Source organism: Lissotriton vulgaris, chromosome 11 (assembly GCF_964263255.1).
Source record: "Lissotriton vulgaris chromosome 11, aLisVul1.2, whole genome shotgun sequence".
Lineage (NCBI taxonomy): Eukaryota > Metazoa > Chordata > Amphibia > Caudata > Salamandridae > Lissotriton > Lissotriton vulgaris.
Window position 1 is genome coordinate 133670894 of NC_141699.1, and position 22370 is coordinate 133693263.

The window sequence follows — 22370 nt, forward strand, 5'->3', positions numbered from 1 at the left end:
CCAAGAGGGCTGTAACTTCCTCCTGTAGAAGTTGCAAATGATCCCCCGATACGCGGTGGTATTGCGGTGGCATGGCTAGAGGGGTCGCCTTCAAGGGGCGGGAGTAGCCCCTTCGGACGATTTGCAGCACCCACCTGTCCGATGTGACAGTGCGCCAGTGGAGGAGGTGATGGCGAACCCTGCCCCCCACTGGCGTCACATGGGCCTGAAAGCACGGACTAGGAGGGTTTTGAGGCGGATGCTGCGGGGGAAGGTGTGGACTGACCTTGCCGTTGTCCCCGACCACCTCCACGGCAGTTTCCACGGCCGCCACTGTGTTGAATGTTCGTTTGCGGCGCGTGGCTGGAAGCACGTGTGGGGGCGCCCCTTCCTTGGCCACGAAAGGAGCGAATGGCACCCGTTTGCTGGCGCGGGCCGAGAGGCCCAAGGACCTGGCTGTAGCCCTGGAGTCCTTAAAGCGCTCAAGCGCATGGTCTGCCTTGTCGCCAAACAGGCGACGGCCATCAAACGGCATGTTCATGAGAGTATTCTGGACATCAGCCGAGAAGTTGGCGGACCTCAACCAGGGGTGGTGACGAATTGCCACCGTCATTGCCATCGCTCTGCCCAGTGAGTCGGTGGTATCCAGCCCACACCGGATAGAATATCGCGCTGCATCCCGGCCTTCCACAAGGGCTTGGCCGAGTTTAGCCCGTACCTCCAACGGGCATTCTGGCAGCACTTCCGCGACCGTGTCCCACAGAGAGTGGGTGTAGCAGCCCAAGAGGCATGCGGTGCTGGAGGACCGCAGTGCCAGACTCAGGGAGGAGAATACCTTCTTGCCGTACTGCTCATACCACTTGGATTCCCAGTCCGGCGGGGCCGCCTGGAATGCGGTCTGGGAATTTGAAGCCTGGATGACCAGGCTCTCGGGGGTGGGGTGGGTGGACAGGAAACATGGGTTGCCCGGGGCTGGGCGGTGGCGTCTGGCCACATTCCTATCTACAGGCGAACCCGTAGCGGGCCTGGACCACGTGCCCAAAAGAACGTCAGTCAAGGCCTCGTTAAACTGCAGCAGAGGCTCAGCCGAGCATGACTGCGGTTTAAGGACCTCAGTGAGGAGGTTAGTCCTCACGGCCGCGATGGGGAGCTCAAGGCCCAAGGCCTTGGCAGCCCGCGTCAACACCACACTGTAGGTTGCACCCTCCTCCTTAGCCATGGTAGGAGGCGAGACAAAATCTGTGTCTGGTGAGGTGTCCAGACCACTGGCATCCCCAAGTCCACCTGTCCAGTCCTCCTGGGACTGACACTCCTGTGTCAGAGGGTCCTCAGACCCCTCCCAATACACCTCATCACCCATCTCCTGATAATCAGGGTTGTCAATGGATGGGGCCGGTTTGTTGAAGTAAAACTCCCCAATTGACGTCGAGAGCGGCGCCACTCCGGCGCCGGAACCGGATTGAGGGGGGCATCGGGACGGCGCCGCCCGAAGACGGCGCCGGAGGTGACACCTGAGGGACCGGCCCGGATGAGGTCGTCAAGTCAACCGGCGGCAACCCGGATCCAAAAGCGGATCCTGTGGGGCCCTGCGGCGCCGAGCCCGAAGGCGCCGGCGGCGTCGGAACTGAAACACCCGCCGGCGTCTGGGCCGAAGCCGCTGACCCGCTAGGGCCCCCAGACGGGTCCACTTGGCCCGAAGGCGCCGCGGAGCCCGCAGGAGGAGTGAGGGACCTCATGGCCATGAGGAAGAGCTCGATCTCATCCGGCGTCACGTGCTGCCCAGGGACCGGAGGGTATGGGGCAGGCCGCGACGCCCGCGACTCCGACGGACCCGCGTGGGCGGTTTCACCCGAACCCCCGGCCGCGTCGCGCATGCATCGGGGGGAGTCGGAAGTGCGATGACGTCTCTCTGACTTCTTGTACTTACCTGACGACTTCAAACCTGAGGAGTGATGTCGACTCCCAGAGCTATGATGGCTCCGACCCCGCGACCGGTCCCTCGACCTCCGTCTGGACCGGGACCTATCACGGCGTCGGAGCAGGTCTTGTCATCGTGGTTGACGCCGAGACAGTGTAGACACCGGCAGTGAAGGCCGGTGACCGACATCAGTCAGTCGCAGCCCTCACAGGGTTTAAAACCTGGCATCCCTACCGGCCCCGTTCGGAGTTGAAGACTCGAAAAATGATCAAAAAGATCAGTCACAAAAAGTTTAGTCAAAAAATGACTAAGGTACCACTTTTTCCGGATCTGCGCTTGCTGGCGCGGTAAAAAGAAGAACTGACGTCAGCACGCGGAGGCGGCGTCTAAGTACTCCGACGACGTCATCACGGTGCCCACGACGGCGACGACGGATGCGGAGCCGCAGACGACGCCTACCGAGGCGCAAGGGTACTGCTTCGCAAAAGTTTCCGGATCCAGTCGGACGCCTGGGGATATTTAAGGTATGGAATCTAATACTAACCTGTTTCTTATAGATTCGCTGATCACATCAAGTAAAAGAGTAAAAACACACGCATATGGTGCCCTGTCTCTATCCTCTTTTAAAATTCTATAACCCTGTGTCAGGGGACACCTATATTACTATACAGAATATACTGTGCAAGAGAGTTCTTTCTTTTGTTTATTTATTTTATTTAAGCTTGTATCGCGCACAGCTACCCACAATGGGTTTCCCGGCGCAAGGGATAGACTAGAGAAGAAAGGAGGCAGCTTCACCTGAAATGAGTCAAACAGACTATATGACACGTTGTGAAAAAAGTAATGTCTTTAAGGCCTTGCAGAAGTGGAACAGGTTGGTCTCTAATTTTAGAGCCAGTGGGAGTGAGTTCCAGTATTTGGGCCCCAAGGTGGAAAAGGAGCGGCCTCCCATTTTTGTCAACTTCCATCTTGGCATGGTAAAATTTCCCATGTCCGATGACCTTAGTGGCCGTAGGGGTTTATACGGAGTTATCAGTTTTTGGAGGTAGGTTGGGGCACTTCCTTGCTTAATCTTAAACATATAGCAGAGTGCTTTGAATTTGATGCGTTCAGGGATACTCAGCCAGTGAAGATCTTGTAAGGCGGCCTTGGCTGAGGAACGTCTGGGAATGTTTTTTAGAAGGCGTGCGGCTGCATTTTGTACTACCTGTAACACCTGTAAGGTGGCTTTGTCTGCGCCCAGATAAAGGATGTTGCCATAGTCCAGGCGGGATGTTACCAACGCCTGGACTACGGTTCGGCGGGAAGAGAGAGGAAGCATCCACAGAATCTTGTGGAGCCATCGTAACGTAGAGAAACAGATGGCTGCAACCTTGGTGGCCTGTTGTCGCATAGATAATCTATCATCTATGATAACACCCAGGTTGCGGACAGTGGTGGAAGGTGTTGGCGCAGTACCCAGTTCAGTGGGCCAATGGCAGGGACCCCAGAGATGTTTATTCCGGCCCAAGATGACCACCTCGGTCTTCTCCCCATTCAGTTTGAGACAGTTTCTCCGCATCCAATCGGCCACAAGAGTGAGGCCTGATTTGAGTGCGGAGATGTTGTTCTCGTCTCTCCCTGATAGGGAGAAGACAATCTGGGTGTCATCCGCGTACGAGTACAGGGTAAGTCCAGCCTGTTCTACAATGGATGCTAATGGTTTAACATAAATATTAAATAATAAAGGACTAAGGATTGAACCTTGAGGAACACCACGGGTGGATTGACAAATGGTGGAGGCTGCTTTAGGGGAGAACACTTGGAAACTACGGTCGTTAAGAAAAGACACCAACCAGGCCAAGGCCTGGCCGCCCACTCCTAGAGATTTCAGAGAGTCGATAAGGATGGAATGTGACACGGTGTCGAACGCTGCGCTCAAATCCAGCAGGATGAGCGCCATGGTGTTACCTTGGTCGACACCGTGCCTTAGACTCTCCGTAACCCCCAGGAGAGCTGTCTCAGTAGAGTGCCTAGGCCGGAATCCCGACTGCGAAGGATGGAGAAAGGCGATGTTTTCGACCAGTTTTGAGAGCTGCGAGTTTATGTGTCTCTCCAATATCTTCGAAAAGATCGGCAGCAAGGATATCGGGCGAAAGTTGGCGGGGTTGGAAGAATCAGCACCTGATTTTTTTAATAAAGGGACCACCATGGCGTGTTTCCAAGGTTGAGGGACCTGGGCCTCGCTCAGTGAGGTGTTAAGTAGTTTGATGAAAGTGGGATGGGTAATATTTTGAGACCTTGGTTTATTGAAGATTTGTGCTGCTAGCGTAGCTCTGTGTGGTTAGACCATCCACAATTCACGTAAATCAAGAAACCACTATGGTAATACTTGGCATTAAAAGTAAAAATATAGTTTTGAAATGGGAATAAGTATTTTAACTTGCACAACATAATACGACTGGAAATGTGATGGTGGTAAGATCAGTGTAATAGAAAGTAAAAAGAGAGGTAACCGCACAAACACTTTAATAGTTTAAATATCTAAAACCTGCACAGCTATGTTCATCATTAACCTTATTGAGATAACAAGTTCAACATTTACTCATGTTTTATATATTTTGTACCTAAGGAGTTCCAGTTCAGTCTTTTGTGCCCAGAGCGAAGCACTTTAGTGAGATCCCGTATATGGTCTTCAAGAAGCTGTGTCTCTGCATCGTTCAACAAATGCATCAGTTTATCGTATTCAGTTATCATATGATTTATTCCATATGTGAATCTGGAAAAAGAACAGGTAGAATCTGTAGTGTAAAACATACTCTTTACAGTAAAGAGGAAATTGCAGGGAATGCGAAGAAAAAGATGGAGGTAAATCAGGAGAGAAAGAGGAAACCCAATACTAAAGAGAACTGATACCAGGCCTGCTCTGGTAAAGGAGACAAGAAAGACTGCAAATATTAATTTCCACAGTCAAAGTGTACCACCTGCTATCAGACACAAAATGTTACAAGAAACCCTAGACTAATCCCCGTAAGGTAGTTCAGGAGACATTTCAGAAGAAAGTATTACAATATACTAATCTAATAGATGAACAGGAGTATACATATATTATCACCAGTTATACAGTTCTTATCTAAAATCATCACATTTCCCAATAACCCACCAGGTAAATGGATTGCAGTAATCATAAATTCACATTTTTGTTTAAAAAAAATACATCTACATACATTAACACATTGCTGGGCATCTGAACAAGGCCCTAAACACATATAAAAAGAAGGAACCTTTGAAAATATTTACAACCTATATCTTGGAAATCGACCTATCAATTTGTAACAAGGGATGTGGATTCATTACCTAACAAGTGCCCTGATTTTGCATAGGGGTACAAAAGGGGGTGGTGATGAACGGAGCATCTGAACCAATCAAACACTCACACCTAGTCAGCAGATCTGGGTTTAATCCATCACCGTTCTGGCTGAAAACGGCTGAAATGCCAGAAACCGGTCCTAGGAAGCTTGTTTCCGGATCAGGGAAGGCATGGTTTGGCAGTTCGGGCTGGACTGTTCCCATGAGGCACAGGGTCAGACTGATTTGCATAAGGCCATGTCTAAACTGGGGTGGCAGAGTGGGCAAAAGAACAGTGATGGATTAAACCCAGATCTTTTGACTGGGTGTGAGTGTTTGATTGGTTCAGATGCTCCGTCCATCAACACACCCTTTTGTACCGCTTTGTTCGCCATAAGTTGGTAGGGTATGCTCAGACGTGCGTGAGTCCCTTTCTCACTTTGCCACTGGGTTCAAGCAAGCCTGGCTGAAGACGGCTGAAATGTCAGAAACCGGTCCTCGGAAGCTTGTTTCCGGTCCAGGGAAGGCATGGCTTGGCAGTTCGGGCTGGACTGTTCCCATGAGGCACATGGTCAGACTGATTTGCATATGGCCATGTCTGAATTGGGGTGGTAGAGTGGGCTAAAGAACGGTGATGGATTAAACCCAGATCGTTTGACTGGGTGTGAGTATTTGAAAGGTTCAGATGCTCCGTCCATCACCACCCCCTTTTGTACCGCTCTGATTTTGACATAGGCATAGAAGCCATTAGATACATCCTTCAGGCAGAACATCTGAAAAAACTGATATATTCTAAGATGCTCTGGGAAATGATTCTTTGTGTTTAAACAATATTTGTCTTTAAAAATATACATCATTCACTTGAAATGAGGCCCTTCTGAGCAGATTATTTTGCCACAAACAATGCACACTTTACAAGAAGCTGGTAGGAAGTAGACAATTAGTTATATGAAGAAGATAATGTTCATGCTCTGGCTACAGTACATGTGCTAAAAATTTAGATTGGTCCTGATGGAAGCTTTGAAGATATCTACTAAAACCTCAACAACAATCAATCCAATTTGATGTTTACTTATGATAGCCATACAGAGATTTATTATTCGAACAGAACATTATTTACGCCAGGTAAAGTCAAAGTCAAAGTCAAAGAATGTATATAGCGCACTACATACCCAGAGGGTCTCAAGGCGCTTCGGGAGGGGAGGAGGATTACTTGTCAAATATCCACGTTTTAAGTTGCTTTCTGAATGCTAGGTGGTTCTGGGTAAGGCGAAGGTAAGTGGGGAGTGAGTTCCATGTTTTAGCTGCCAGGTATGAGAAGGATCTACCTCCCATGGTGGTCTTGTTGATGCGAGGTACAGTGGCGAGGGCTTGGCTGGAAGAACGTAGTTGGCGGGAGGGGGTGTAGAAGGACAATCGTGAGTTGAGGCATTCTGGTCCGATATCGTAGAGTGATTTGTGTGCGTGGGTTAGAAGTCGGAAAGTGATCCTCTTATTGACGGGTAGCCAGTGGAGGTTTTTCAGGTGACCCGAGATGTGTTCGTTACGCGGGATGTCTAATATGATCCTGGCTGAGGCGTTTTGGATTTGTTGGAGTTTTTTCTGGAGTTTAGCGGTAGTGCCTGCGTAGAGGGTGTTTCCGTAGTCCAGTCGGCTCGTGACCAGAGCATGGGTGACTGTTTTTCTGGTTTCGGTGGGGATCCATCGGAATGTTTTTTTGAGCATGCGAAGAATATTGAAACAGGATGAGGAGACGGCGCTGACTTGTCTGTTCATTGAGAGTGAAGAATCCAGGATAACGCCTAGGTTCCGTGCGTGGTCTGTCGGGATGGGTTCTTTTCCAGGGGCTTCTGGCCACCAAGAGTCGTCCCATGCAGAGGGGGATGTACCTAAGATGAGGACTTCTGTTTTATCTGAGTTCAGTTTCAGACGGCTGTGTTTCATCCATTCGGCAACTTCTTTCATTCCTTCGTGTAGGTTAGTTTTGGCGGTGCTGGGGTCATTGGTGAGAGAAAGGATCAGTTGAGTGTCATCCGCGTAAGAGATGATGTTGAGGTTGTGTTGACGGGCGATGGCCGCGAGGGGGCTCATGTATACGTTGAAGAGGGTGGGATTGAGAGAGGATCCTTGTGGTACGCCACAGATGACTTCAGTGGCCTCGGACTTGAAAGGTGGAAGGCGGACTCTCTGGGTTCTTCCGGTTAGGAACGAGGTGATCCATTCAAGTGCTTTTCGTATATTCCGATGTTTCTGAGGCGTTGTAAAAGGGTGCTGTGGCAGACTGTGTCGAAGGCTGCGGAGAGGTCGAGGAGAATGAGGGCGACTGTGTCTCCGTTGTCCAGTAGAGTTCGAATGTTGTCTGTTGCTGCGATGAGGGCGTTCTCAGTGCTGTGTTTTGCTCGGAAGCCAGACTGTGAGGAGTCGAGGGATTTGTTGGCTTCGAGGAAGGCGGCGAGCTGGTTGTTGACAGCTTTCTCGATGACTTTGGCCGGGAAAGGAAGGAGCGAGATGGGGCGGTAGTTTTTGAGTTCTTTGGGGTCCGCTGTGGGTTTTTTCAGAAGGGCGGTGAGTTCAGCGTGTTTCCAGCTTTCCGGGAAGGTGGCGGAATTGAAGGAGCAGTTGATGACGTCTCGGAGGTGCGGTGCTATGACGAAGTCTGCTTTGTTGAAGATGTGGTGAGGACATGGGTCTGTGGGGGGTCCTGAGTGGATGGAGTTCATCAGGCGGATGGTGTCCTCAGTGGAGATTGGGTTCCAGTCGTAAAGGGTGTTCAGGGGGGGAGAATGTTCAGCATATGGTTGGGTGGGTTGGTCTCCGGGTTGGTTGTCGAAGCTGTTGTGGATGTCTGCAATTTTGTTGTGGAAGAATAAAGCCAGGGAGTCGCAGAGGGCTTGAGAGGGGGTGATGTCGTTGGAGTTGGCCGAGGGATTGGTAAATTCCTTGACGATGTTGAAAAGTTCCTTGCTGTTGTGGGCGTTGTTGTCTAGTCGATCCTTGAATGCTGTTTTCTTGGCCTTTCGGATTAGTTGGTGGTGTGTGCGGGTGGCGTTTTTGAAGGCGTCCTTGGTGATGGAGGTTGGGTCTTTTTTCCAGGCCTTTTCAAGGGAGCGGCAGAGTTTCTTGGACTTCTTAAGATCATCGTTGAACCATGAGGCCTTCTTGCTGCCAGGTTTGCTTTGACGTTTTTTCAGTGGTGCTAGGATGTCGGCGGTGTTGGATAACCATAGGGTGAAGTTGGTGGCGGCTTGGTCTGCGTTAGAAGAGTGGGCTGGGGTGTTTAGAAGGAGCGATGAGGAGATCTGGTCGATGGTGATTTTGTTCCAGTTTCTTTGCAGAGTTGGTTGGGGGTGGTTGATGGGTTTCGGCTTGTTGTAGGTGAAGTGAACGCAGCTGTGGTCAGTCCAGAGGAGATCCGTAGTGTGGCTGAAGGAGACGTGATTACTGGAGGTGAAGATGGGGTCGAGTGTGTGACCTGCGATGTGGGTGGGGGAAGTGACCAGTTGTTTAAGTCCGAGGTTGGCGAGGTTGTCCAAGAGGGTGGTGGTGTTGCGATCGTTGTTCTTTTCAAGGTGAAAGTTGAGGTCTCCCAGAAGGATGTAATCTTTGGAGGGGAGCGCGTGTGGAGTGATGAAGTCCGTGATGTCTTCACTGAATTTTGCGCGGGTCCTGGTGGTCTGTAGAGGAGGGTGCCTCTGAGTGTGGTCTTGGGGTCGATGTGGATCTGGAAGTGAAGGTGTTCAGAGTTGGCGAGATTGACGTCAGAGCTGGTTGAAATGTGGATTGATTCTTTATGGACGATGGCGATGCCTCCTCCTGTGTGGCCGGTACGGTCCTTGCGTGTGATCTTATATTCTTCAGGGATGGCAATGGTGATGTCTGGGGCGGAGGAAGCGTTCATCCATGTTTCTGTTAGGAAGGCGACGTCTGGAGAGATGGTGTCTAGTAGATTCCATAAGTCAATGGCGTGCCTGTGGACCGAGCGGGTGTTGAGAAGGATGCATTGTAGGTGGTTGGTGTTGGGAATCTGAGGTGTGATCGTAGCGGAGTGGTTGACGGAGCAGATGAATTTGCAGGAGTAGCATGAGAAAGGTCCATGGGTGTGTCCAGGAGCGGCTTGGATGCAGTTGGGGGAGCGGCCGGGGTTGAGGGCTAGGAGGGTGGAGGAGTCGTAAGTAATGCGGGAGGGCTGGGCATTGCGAGGGGCAGGGGGTCTGGAGCTGGGCGCGGTCCAGGCGCGGACGGGCGTAGACGGGCTTACCTTTGGCGCACCTTCGGCGCGGATTGGGCGCGGTCGCTGCGCGTAAACGCTGCACGCGGGAACTACTGTCATATATGGAGAGTGGAGGGGGAGGGGCGAGGGCGTCTCAGCTGGGAGGCGGGGCGGGCACACGAGGACGACAACAACAAACAAAATGGAGGCGGAGGGGGGGAAACTATCCTCCAAAGACAAAGGACTGCAATAAATAAAAATCTGCATAAAGTGCACCAGTGAATGCTACTGACAGAGTCAAGCAAAGAGGATACCCACTAGATGTGATCAAAACAGCTCACAGCAAAACAAAAACTGAGAAATTGGAAATGATTATTTTTCAAAAAAAGACAAAAATCGAATGCTCAATCAAACACGGAGAAACAGTGGGACATTCTATGAAGTGACATATATTTAAAAGAGCACACTAATGTACAGTATTGAATTACCTAAAAGATCACCTGTAAGGCTGTAATTGTTCAATGTATTTCAGAATGCCTAACCTAAACTTGTGTGTACATAATGTGCTGCTCATGGCCTTCAACCGTGAGGAGCAGGTGTTGAACTCTGGGCCTGCACTGATATTGATATATTAATCCACAGCAGATGGTCTTTAGCTGTGTGCAGCAGGATTGAGTACTATGTCTGAGCAAAAACCACGCCTTGTACCCAGTTGCCAAGTGACCCAGGCCCTATCCTCAATGACTAATAAAGCTCTGACATCTTAATCACTTTCCTTCTTGTCTAGCAGTTGCCTGACAGCAGACTTTGCATTTTTAGATTATATAACACTGCAATAATGATTTCAACATCACGAAATATGCCACCATCAAAATAAAGACCTTCACTAATTAAAATTGGCAAGCCTAGAACTCCTGTGTGTTTTATCAAAGTTTTCTTTTGTTGGTACATAGTTACACAGTGTTGGTTGTCTATAGGCTTGATGTCAATTGTGAGGAGATATTTTGGGCCTCATTTCAAGTTTGGCGGTCTGAGGACTGCCGTACCAGCAGTGGCGGTCCGACCGTGGAGAGCTCGGCGGTCCGACCGCCGTATTACAAGTTGGTCAGATTGCCTTTGCGAAGACCATGGCTGAACCTCTGAGACAGGCAGCAGACCCCTGATTGACGGTCTGCGATCAGGGAAAGGCAGCCACCATAGGGTTGTACAGGGGAGGATGGCTCCTCAGCTCACTAGGGGCGCCTCACCGCAGCAGTGGCGGTAAAGTGATCTTAGCAAAAATAGATGTGGTTCTCCTTCCTAATATGACCATGCACTAAGGGGAAGACATAATTATGAAAGCAATGCAGTACAAAAACACTAGTGAGGATTGTTGAACTTCAAGGAAGTGTCTGTCCACCCACCTTATGAACATGTCGAAAACTGTACCCTATACAATTTGTGGTGACTCTCAATTAATGCCAATAAAGAAATATGATACAAATTAACACCAGTAAGCATGAGTGGCAATCTAAGCAGCATTATTAGCAGCTATGCCTTAGAAAATGGGTTGAGGAGATTGTTGACAGAAAAAGAAAGCAGCAGTACTGTCTCCCACTAAGGGTATGCGACGCTACAGAGTCCTGTGTTGGGTCTTAAGGGAGTACTGCATCAGCAGCCACAACCACTCTGTGGAGCAAATTGGTTACCTGCCTCCTCACTAACGTCGGAGGTGCCCAGCTACTTCATCTGGGGAAGCCATCAGATGGTAAAGGGAGGTTAAAGTCAGATGTGTGTTTTCATTCTTGTATAAGGAGATTTAAAAGTAGGTTGTTGAGTGCTAAAATAGGGGAGGGACAAGGAGAATTATGTGATTTGCACAGATTATATGTTGCATTGAGGTTTATGACCAAGATCTTGTGGTTATTAAACCTGTGAACCGCAAAATAGCAGACTTTTCACCCACTAAAGAGTGTGCTGCAATATACTAAAGGTACGCTGCAAGTCGGAAAAACTTATCTGAGTCACAAAGTGCATTTTGCGATACCTTGAGAACTGCAAGGAGAAAAGGTTGTGAATGGTGTGCCTAGCTCCTCATCGTAATTCACAAAGAAATCTATGTTTAGAGCTGAAAACCTTGAAACAGATACTGACAAAAATTGTATGATTCCTGCACAAGCCCAGCTCCATGCTGGAATGTTTTTTATTTTGGATATATTTCAGAAGTCATTTTGCTTATCCTAGCATTGATATTTAATTTCTTCATAATGCAGTAGATCAAAAGAAAAGAAGTTGGCTACTGAGTGCTAACTCAGTTATTGTAATTAATACTGTACTGTCTGCATATAATAACGAATAAATCTGGGGATGTCCTGGCATGCCAAAGAGATGATAGCAGCTAATCATTGATGAAGTGGATATTGGAGCAAAGGGGGAGCTAACCTGTACCCCAGGCAGGCTCACATATTTACTTTAAACTGGGCTTGTTTCCCCTGCAGAGACTAAGGTCCTGATTTAGATATCGGCGGACGGATTACTCTGTCACAACAGTGAAGGATTTTTCTGTCCGCTGAAATATAAATCCCATTATATCCTATGGCATATATAGTCATATTGCATTTATGAAAAGTAAATACACCATTAGTCATACCTGCCAAAACCTTGAGGCTTTTTTTTATAAGAGACTGATCAATTTTATTGAATACGAAAAAAGAAAAGGCACATTTAAGTGGCTTATATTGGGTAGGATAGATTTCAAAATAGTTAACATTAATCTTAGGCTCTGCTCAAATGTCCCAAGAAATGTATTATGTATACATATGGGGCTCTCACTGGATGGTATGTGCCGGAGGGGATGTGGTATGACTGCGACCTTCATGCACATTATATGGGAATGTCCTGAGGTCACTCGATATTGGGCACGTGTGCATGACGTGATGAAGGAGGTGACTGGTGTGGCTTTACCAGCGGAGGCCCGGCGATGCCTCCTCAATATTTGGGGCCCAAATGACTACAGTGTTGCCCAGACCCGTTGGGTCACCCTGGGCAACATGGTGGCCAAGAGAGACATCGCTCAGAAGTGGGGTGCGCTTGTTCCTCCCTCGCTCAGTTTGTGGGAAACCAACATGGACTGGTGCATGCTGCGTGAGAAGACAGTGTACGTGGCCAGGGGCAAACCCAGAATGTGGAGGTCTGTGTGGGGAGCTTGGAACTCGTACCGAGGTGATATTTGTGCACCCCCAGTGGAGATGGAATCTGATGTCCAGCTGTCCCCGTAGTGCCCCCTTACCCGTGGTTCCATGCTGTTTATCCTGTTGTGAAACTCCCCACACGACCCACTGTTGCTAATAGTATTGTGAGCTGCTTAGGGTGTGTAGCCCTTGACCTCTCCCCGCGATGCAAACCCACTGTCTAAGATCCGTCCTCAGCCTATTTCCTTCCCTTTTTCTTTCTTGTTTCTCATACTTCCTTTCCTAGCCTGTGCGGCTTTCTTATTCCATGGTTTATTTCTTCTTGAGTTTTGTTCTATTTGAAAATTAAACCTGATTGCTTCTGCTAACAGCTTGGTACACGAATTTACCTGCTACCTCAATGCTGCCTGGCCTCCGGGATGTATGGCTGAATAGCGGTGTATTTTTATACAAATAAAGGTTTTCCAAAAAAAAAAAAAAAAAAAATGTATTATGTCCTACTTGGCCGTTTATATCAGTACACTCATGTTAAGTATCTTCTGAAGTCCCTAACCTCACCATCTTCTATATCAGGTTGTCATCTGTAAATCCTGTTTGGGCCTCTTATATTAATATGAATCTCTAACATCTCTAACTTCTATGGAAAGTCCCCAACTGTGTAACATGTTTGGACCTCTTATACTGATGTAAATTTCTATTCGTATTGCTTTACTATTGGATTTTCTAGTTACATCTGATCTAGCACTTAATTGAGAGTGCCTTGCAAATAAATTGAAAACACTTAAAACACATAAAATGAACAATACACATTATAAATTGATGGCACACAATACTATTTCACTCCTACCTTAAAAACTTGTCTTCCTGGAGCGCAACATTTCTTGCCAGTTCAGGAACAGTAAATCCAAGCTGCTCCAAATGTTTTGTCTCCGTGATAATTTCTCGAAGCTCAGGTGCAAAGTTAACAATGTAGCGGACATTTTTGTCAACTATTTCTGTATTGCTCATGTCCAAGTGCTTCCAAGAGTAAATCAAAGGTTAGTAAACAAAAGAGCATTAGAGATATTTTCAGATTATGTTAATCGAAGTATTTGTAGTGTTAAACAGGAAATTTTAAAATAGTCGTACTCGAGTGGCAAATAAAGTGGCACAGTTTTCTATAGCAAATTGCAAATCTTCAGAAATAGACCTAAAACTAAGAAATTTCAAGCACCCCTAGAAATGTCTTAGTCTCTGTGTTGCTTTATAACCCAGAGCTGTTAATTATTTTGGCTAAATACTGTGTCAAGAAATACTGCTTACTGCACCACTAAGTTCCCTTCGGAGAAGGAAAGGGATGCTGTCACCAGTAACAGCGCTGTCTGTACTGAGTCAGTACGCACATGAGAGCACACTAAGGGACAGCTGCTAACAACAAACTATGTTTCCCAGCAGGCCACAAACTCTCACATATTCTAGATAGGGAGAAGCCATCTTGGATTGCTGAGTAGAACTTCATTCATGGATTACAGAATCCTTTACTAGGCAATGGAGACACCGTGTAGACCCAGCCAGGACTTCACTACATGGATTACGTAATTCCCTTGCCATGACGTATTGCTTCCTAAGGATTCCCATCAATGGAATTTGGAAATAAAGAAAAGATCTCTAAAAGTTGTGAAACCGAATTTTGAAGCGTTTTCTTAAACATTTATCTGAACTCTTCTACAGGCTGGGATTGTCACTTGAGAATAACAATTTGCTTGACTGAAAAGGAAGGATTCATAAATTAGAATATAATGTATATGTATAGAAGAATGTCATGCATAAGAAATTAGAGTTCCAGTACATGCAAATGGGTGTTTGAACAAAATATTGAGTTTTAAGTATCACTGGACAAGAAATATAGTTTAAAAAGTTATTACTGATTGATTGATAAGCTTTTATTCGATATGCAAGATATCTTATAAGCGTACACACAATACAGCCATTTAAAAATCTACAAAAACATCATTTAAGAAGGCAATATTAAATGCACATTAAAAAGATAAAAGGACATGAAGTGCCCAGAATAAATTAGCTAAAAAAGAATTAAACCGCTACTGACAGTCTCTTGCAACGAATCAACCAAAACTGTTTAAAAAATTTGGCTATGCCACATACAATAGGAGGAGAAGTATCCGTCATTAGGATACGCAGGGCTACTAGGTAACTACGTGTACCCATATTCCGGCAGAGGGGTTTAAGCCAAAAGCTCCTGGGGTTTACATAGTCCGGGCATTCGAATAGGATGTGCGTGATGGACTCTATTCTATTAGGACAACATGCACAATACGAGGACGTGTGAGCACCTGATTTCCATTTTGATACCAGCGCCCCAAGTGGAAGCGAACCCACTCTAAATTTAAAATACAGTGCTCGGTCAAAGGGAAGAGTAATTAGGTCCAGATAGGGCTCAAAAACTACAACGTCTTTTACTAGTAAAAAGGCAGCCGTAGACTTGCAATGTTCCGGGTTTGTAACTAGTAGTTCCGCAACCCAATTCCAGTACAGTCTCTTCACGACCTCTTTTGGTGGAGCTGAACGTGATGACCAACAGTCCCCCAGTCCGATTTTCTCCAGAAGTTTTTTAGTGTCTCTCAACCATCTTATTTTTGCCCAACCGCCCAAGCTCATTATCTCCGCCAACCCATCAGCATACGATTTTAACTCTTCACCCCTCCAGATTCATGTCCATAGAAGGAGAGGGCGAAGCTGGGCTTGATCTTTGATGTTTTTGCAGCCTGTATCCAACAGCACCGGTACTGTTGGGGTGCTCAGAGGGATGGCGATTATGGATTTTAGGAGCTTACTCTCCGCTGTTGCCAGGGCGTCCAGACAGCAATGTCCCCACAGTTCGGCCCCATACAAGGCTGATGTTACTACCTTAGCCTTGTAGATATCAATTACTGGGGTAAGCGACCTCCTAGGTGAGGCCCGGAATTCCCTCAGGAGGGCTCCTCCTGCTCTCTTGTGGTTGAGGACCATCTTAGCAATATGAGGTGACCAGGTCATGCTATCTGTAATCCGAATTCCGAGATAGTCAAATTCGGAAACTTTCTCCAAGGCAGCAGAGTTAAGAATAGGAGGGCGGCCCAGTTTCCTTGGAGGATTTAGGACTAGGTACTTAGTTTTGTCCACGTTGATTACTAGTCCCTTTGCAACACAGAAATCCTGGAATCGGGTTAGCAGTTTCTGGAGGCCTTGCGGAGTCTTGGAGATCAAGAGCGTGTCGTCCGCAAAAAGCAGGGTGGGGATCCGCACTCCTCCGAGACAGGGGGCGTCGGCTGGTTCTTGCTGGAGATATTCCACCACCCCATTCACATATAATGAGAATAGGGTGGGCGCCAGAACGCATCCCTGCCTCACACCCCTAGACACTGGAATTTTCTCTGTTAGCTCTCCGTTTTTACCCCAGCGGACCTGAGCAAAGGTATGGGCGTGGAGGCTAATGAGGAGGGACAAGATGTAAGGAGGCAATCCCAGCTCATAAAGCACCCTCCATAACTCCTCCCGGGGAACTAGGTCAAAGGCAGTCCTCAGGTCTATAAAGGCCAGATATAGACTGCCCTTGCCTAGCTCCACCACCTTCCACCCCAGCTCCACCACCTTCCACCCCAGAAGTGCCAACCTGAACACCTGCTCTATTGTCCCCATTCCTGCCCGAAAACCTGCCTGGAAGTCTGATAGTATGTTATTCTCCTCCACCCAGTGGAGAATCCTTCCAAGTATAGCTTTACCTGCTATCTTTTGGGTGGAGTCTATCAGGCTTATTGGGCGGTAGTTCCCGGGTTTTCTCTACATCCTTTTTTATAAATCGGGACCACTACCGCCCCCTTCCAGGAATCGGGCACTGGCCCTCCCATCATGATGTCATTAAGGAGAGCTGCGATAACCCTTCCCCACTCCACTGGGTGTGCCCGCATAAGATCTCCCGGGAGGCCATCTGGACCAGCTGCCTTGCGGGGGGCTACCCACCCTATTACTTTTTCTATCTCTAAAGGAGTAAAGAGATCATAGGCATGAGGTTCGGATACTAGTGGGGAATTCACCCTAACATTTAATTCCCCATCTGCCGGGAGGTATAAAGCCCCAAAGTGTTTTACCCAACTTTGCGGGGGATATTACAGGGTCTCATAGCTGCATCGGGCCTATTCCGGGAGCCTACAAGGTTCCAAAAGGCCCTTGAGTCCCTACTTTTGCTAGCATGGAGTAGGTCTTCCCAAAATTTCTCTTCCCACTCCATCCTAGCGGTTTTAAGGTATCTGTTGTAGGCCTTCCTTGCTACCTGTATATCGCTGTGGGATTTGTGCTTCACTGCCTCGACAAGCCTTGTTTTGTGTACCCTGCATGTTTGAGTGTACCACCCATCACCTGGCTTTTTAATTCGCTTATTTCTTGACTTACTAGAAGGGATGGTAAACACGTTTGTCAAGGCCTATACTAGGGAGACAAAAAGTCCACTCACCCTGCCCACCCCTTTTAAAGGGGACCCCAGAGTTGTCACTGCTTTGTTTAAGAGGGTTGAGATTTCTCCGACCCTTTCCTCGGAGAGAACCAGTTCAGCCCATTTTATGCGTCTTCCACAGAGTGAGATTACAGACTCATCGGGGGGAGCTAATATGGGGTTATTAAGACCCTTTTTTACAGGGCACCACCACTGGACCATGGTTAAGGAAAGTGGGTTGTGGTCACTTTCAATCGTCGGTACCACAACCATGTCCTTCACATGGTTCCAGAGATATACATCTAATAGGATGTAGTCTATCCTAGAGGTGTGTCCTGGTCTATTATAAGTATGGGCACCCCCCCTGTCCGAGATTGTCCTTCCATTAACTGCCCTTAGGTTTAGTTCAAGGCTCAGGGAGTATAGCTGTAACGCCACTTCTGACCACCTCCTAATGGGTGGGATCTCTAATACAGGGATCCCTATCCTAATGTCCTCCTCATCCTGGTCAAGGGCAACGTCCGAGCCCAAGGGCTCGAACGTACAATTCATGTCGCCCGCGACCAGTGTGCATGGCTGGTATGGAGTTTTATTCAGGAGGGTCTCAAGGAGAGATAGTACAGGTGACTTCCTCCCGCCCTTAGTCCCTCTGGCATAAACATTGTAGACATTTAGAACTAATCTACCCCTTTGGTCTCTTAGGATAATATTTTGGATATCCGGACAACCTGTCTGTACCTCCTCTACTCTGCAGTCTAGGGAGGCTGCTACCCATATGAGTAGACCGCCCGAGGGGCGTCCCCTCCCTGTTTCCGAGGTTAGCGCAGGAACAGAGTAGGAGGAGAATCCCACCCTGTGTGCCGGCTCCAAGCTCCAGGTCTCTTGGTAGATGCATATGGAGTGCTCATCAACCCAGGCATTCCAATCAGGGAGAGCCAACTTTCTTGCGATCCCTGCGACATTCCAGCTGAAAACCTTGAAAACTAGGTCCGTCACAGCTGGAGTGTCACTGGTCGCGAGAACACTACTGCCTGTGGCCCTTACCGAGGGTGCTTGAAAAGGACAATAGTCTAGCGGAATGTCCATAGAGGCTACCATCCCAGTAGCACCTACAATTGAGGGAGAGTCAGTTCGAGAGGGTGATGCTACCATTGGGTCTGTTCTATTCACAGTTTCTTTAACTGCAGCTACGTCCGTGTATTCCCTGGGGTCACCCTCCTCCAGTCAGCAGCACCCTGGCTCCCCCAATTCCCCCAGCCCAACGTGTCTCCCAGTTTTGGCAAAAATCAGGGGTGCTTGGACTCTCCCAAGGCAAGTTAACAATTTGCCTAGGATAGAAGTAGGATAGGTCTACTACTTTAACCCCTGGTGCCCCCATGTTTTTTATGGGAGTACAGATGGAGCTCACTACTCTGGGGTCTTGAAAGTTTATTATTATACAATCCCCCTCCTGGGTTTTTTTCCCCTGCCCTACCCACCCTACTCTGCGGACACTTAGAATGATCCCATCCACGCCAATCGGAATTGGCTTATTTGACTTTAGCCAGTGGATGCACTTATTCTTGAGAGATTGGTGGTTCTCCAACTGGCCTTCCTTTAGAGGGGGAACGTTTACCAGAACAGCGACAAAAGGTTGACAGTCTGGCGGGAGGTTTACTGGGGGGATCCGGCGTATTGGATTTCTAGGGGCCACTGAGGTAGTAGCTGGGGCTACAGATTGGGGAGCAGTTTTGGAGACCTTCCCTGTTACTAATCCCTGAGCTTTATCTCGTGAGCCAGGTGTTTGAATATCTTTCGCTTTACCACTGCTTGCCTGGGGCTGTATTTGTGGAAGTGGCTTAGGCTTAGTTTTGGCAGCTTCTATGTGTGTTGACGGTCCCTTGGGTTTGGGCCCTGCTTTAGGTGGGGAAGGAATTTTGGGTGCTGGGGCTTGCACTCTGTTAGTTTCAACCTTATTTGACCTTTTTGGGTGTTTAGGATCTACCTGTGATAATAAGGAAACTACTGGTGGCTCACTTCCCTTTGGTCCCATGTCCTGGTTGTCACTCACTCTATTTAGTTGTTTAAATGTAGTTTTAAGTGAGTAAAACCCATCGAGGGTTAATTGCTCTAGTTGATCTATTCTAGCCCCCAGGCCCTTACCCTGAGTTAGTAGGGGCATAAAGAGACTATTTACCCTCTCCAGAATAATTTCAATAGTCACGGGGTCGGTAAGCTTGGGGACGTTAACAATGTTATCACTAGTAGGTGATCCCTTGGGGGAGACCACAGCATCCCCCTCTACCACAACTTTGTCCTCTGGGAACAGGCCCTTTGCGTGTTTCCCACCTAGTCCAAAGGGCTTTCTTATTCTTTGGTAAAGCGCAGCCTGTCTCACCAACCTGCCCTTTTTAAGGTAACCTGCCTTTTTACTTTTAGCCCTCCTGTCCTGCCTACTTGCGACAGTTTCAGTTACAGAAGGCACCCCATCTGGTATTACTATAGTGGGGGTGGGCAGTTTTGGCAGTATTGGCTGGGTGATGACTTTATTTAGGGGCATGGGTGATACAGGTGGAGATGGTATACTGGGGCCACCCTCTTCCTCGATACCACTAGGAAAAAGCGCGGCCAGATGTTCCAACCTGCCTATATTTTGCCCTATTTCAAGCAGCTGGGGAGGGTCTATAGAATCACCCGGGACATCAACAGGGGGGACAGATTGAACCCGCTCACTAGCCGGTGTCAGCGCCTGTGCAGCGGCCCCCAAAGATTTCCAGAGCGGGTTGACATAGTTGTAGGGAATCCCAAGGGGCCTCACACAGCCCACCTGTACACACTGCTGGTGGAAAGGAAAGGGACGTGGCCCAGCCCAGCCTTGACAGCCCCTGACTGCCACAGACTGCCCGCCCTTTGCCCGGGCTTCGTCCGGCGTTGGTCCCGCGCTGCGTCCCGCGCTGCGTCACCCTGACGTTGTTTTGAACACCGGAGGGCAGGTGGGCGTGGCTTCGCTCCGAGCTGGACACAGGCTCCTGGGCAATGGAGTCCCCGTGCGGTGCTCTTGCGTTGCTGGTATGCTCCTCCTGGAGCGGGAACTGCCTCCTGTCGTGCTTCACTCCTGCGCTGCGGAACCCGCGCCAGCGGGTCCGGCGAGGTGTTTTGAACACCGGAGGGCGGGTGGGCGTGGCTTCGCTCCGACCTGGACACGGGGTCCTGGGCAATGGAGTCCCCGTGCGGTGCTATTACGTTGCTGGTATGCTCCTCCTGGAGCGGGAACTGCCTCCTGGCGTGCTTCACTCCTGGCGCTGCGGGACCCGCGCCAGCGGGTCCGGCGAGGTGTTTTGAACACCGGAGGGCGGGTGGGCGTGGCTTTGCTCCGAGCTGGACACGGGCTCCTGGGCAATGGAGTCCCCGTGCGGTGCTCTTGTGTTGCTGGTGTGCTCCTCCTGGAGCGGGAACTGCCTCCTGGCGTGCTTCACTCCTGGCGCTGCGGGAAAAGTTATTACTACAAAAATATCATGGGATAGAATATCATTAGCAAGAATATAATTTTTGGGGTATTTGATATAATCTTCAAGAATATTGTTTTATATATTGTTTTCTTTAACCCTTTCCATGCTCATGACGAGCTCAGCTCGTCATGATGCACGGTTGAGCTGTGCTGATGACGAGCTGAGCTCGTCATGAAACTATGGAAATCAAAGTCTCTCAGCACAGGAGGGGAAAACACCTAGCAGCCAAGGCGTTAATGTAGTTGTACAAATCTAGTTTTTTAATTTTTTGATAAGTTTGTAATTTTAAGCATTTTAGTAATTGATTTATAAATGTAAATATTTATAGTCTAGTATTAGTTTGTTGGGTTGAAGGGGAATAGGATGGCTAGTTAATTAAATTATAAATAGTTTATATTTAATGGTAATTCGTTTTGAGTTGTCAATTCATTAGTTAATTGTTATTATGTTAATTGCTTAATTATTGCATTATATTTTAATTAGTTCATTGTAATTTATATTTAATTTTACTAATAGTATGCTATATTTTGGCAGTACATTGTTGGGTTTGTAGGCATATGAAGTGGGAATTTTATGAAACTATATATATCATTTTAATTTGTTAACTAATTTTTATTGCAAATTATTTATTCAGTTGATTATTTTTATGTGGTTATTTGTTATAATGTTTATTCTAATTTGTTCCTTTTAATTTTACTATTAGTATTAGTAAGTTATATTTTAGTAGTGATTTGTTGGGCTTGTAGCATAGTAACCATTCATTAAATATTTAATTAACTAACAAATATTTACATTACCTAATATTTTAAATGCTTAATTTTTTTCAGGGTTATTCTTTTAAATGTGTATTTTAATTTTTACATGTTTATTATACAGGTATTTTTAATACACTGTTACTGTTTTGTTGGAGAATACAGTTGGAAGTTAGTAATATTGCAATATTCTGAGTATTCATTTTTTTTAGTATGTAATGGATTAAGTTATAATTGACTGTGTACAATGTTATGTTCGTTAAAGTGTTTTATAAGTTTTGTCTGTGGAACGATTTGTGTTCTTGTAAATTAAATAATTTGGTGTTTATTTTAAAATTGGGAATTATTTGTAGTTAGTCAAGTTAGTGTTACTATAAGGCATTTCATTTTTATTTTTTTATGTTATACTTTATAATGTTTCCATATTTTTCTCAAATATTATAGAATTATTTTTTTCTATTCAGTAAAATACAATAATTTATTATTAGGTATAGAAGTATTTTTAGTAAATAATTAAGACTTGCACTCTTATATGAAATCCTTTCGAAGTCCTACACTTAACCTACTTTTGCTAAGGCTGGAGTAAAAATCGAAAATCTAACCCCTCTGAAGTTCAATGCTCTCCCTGCTGTTAACCTAAACTGGAGTGGGAATAGTTAATCTAACCCTTCCGAAATCCAATGCGTTCCTTACTGTTGCTCAGACTGCAGTGGGAAAAGTAAATCTAACCCTCTAAAGTCCAATGCTTTTCCTACCGTTGCTTACAGTGGATTTTAAATATGTTTAATATTGTTTTTTTAGGAGGACTCCCCTATGGGACAGTGACATGCTAAGGGAGGTGGGAGAACTCTCTGGTTTTAAGAAGTGGTAACTGTTGGGTATAGAGAAACTGGGTGACATCTGGAGAGGACAGGAACAAATAGCATTTGAGTCATTGCAAACTGGGTAGGACCTGGCGAACTCGGAAAGATACAAATACCTTCAATTGACGCATGCATTGAGTGGGCATATAAAAAAATGGGAAATGCCTCCGGAATACTCACCCCTAGAGGATAGGTTAT

The 22370-nt window shown here is 47.2% G+C and overlaps 1 protein-coding gene across 1 annotated transcript in view; it reads right to left on the reverse strand.

Annotated features, from left to right (window-relative positions):
* The window catches only part of DNAH10 (dynein axonemal heavy chain 10), a 1963751-nt gene that overhangs the window by 1512866 nt on the left and 428515 nt on the right, over nt 1-22370 (reverse strand). Inside the window, exons 15-16 of the mRNA XM_086942901.1 lie at nt 13452-13621; nt 4504-4655 (exon numbers count right to left, since the gene is read on the reverse strand). Of these exons, the coding sequence (XP_086799027.1) occupies nt 4504-4655; nt 13452-13621 (322 nt within the window). The remainder of the gene's footprint in view (nt 1-4503; nt 4656-13451; nt 13622-22370) is intronic.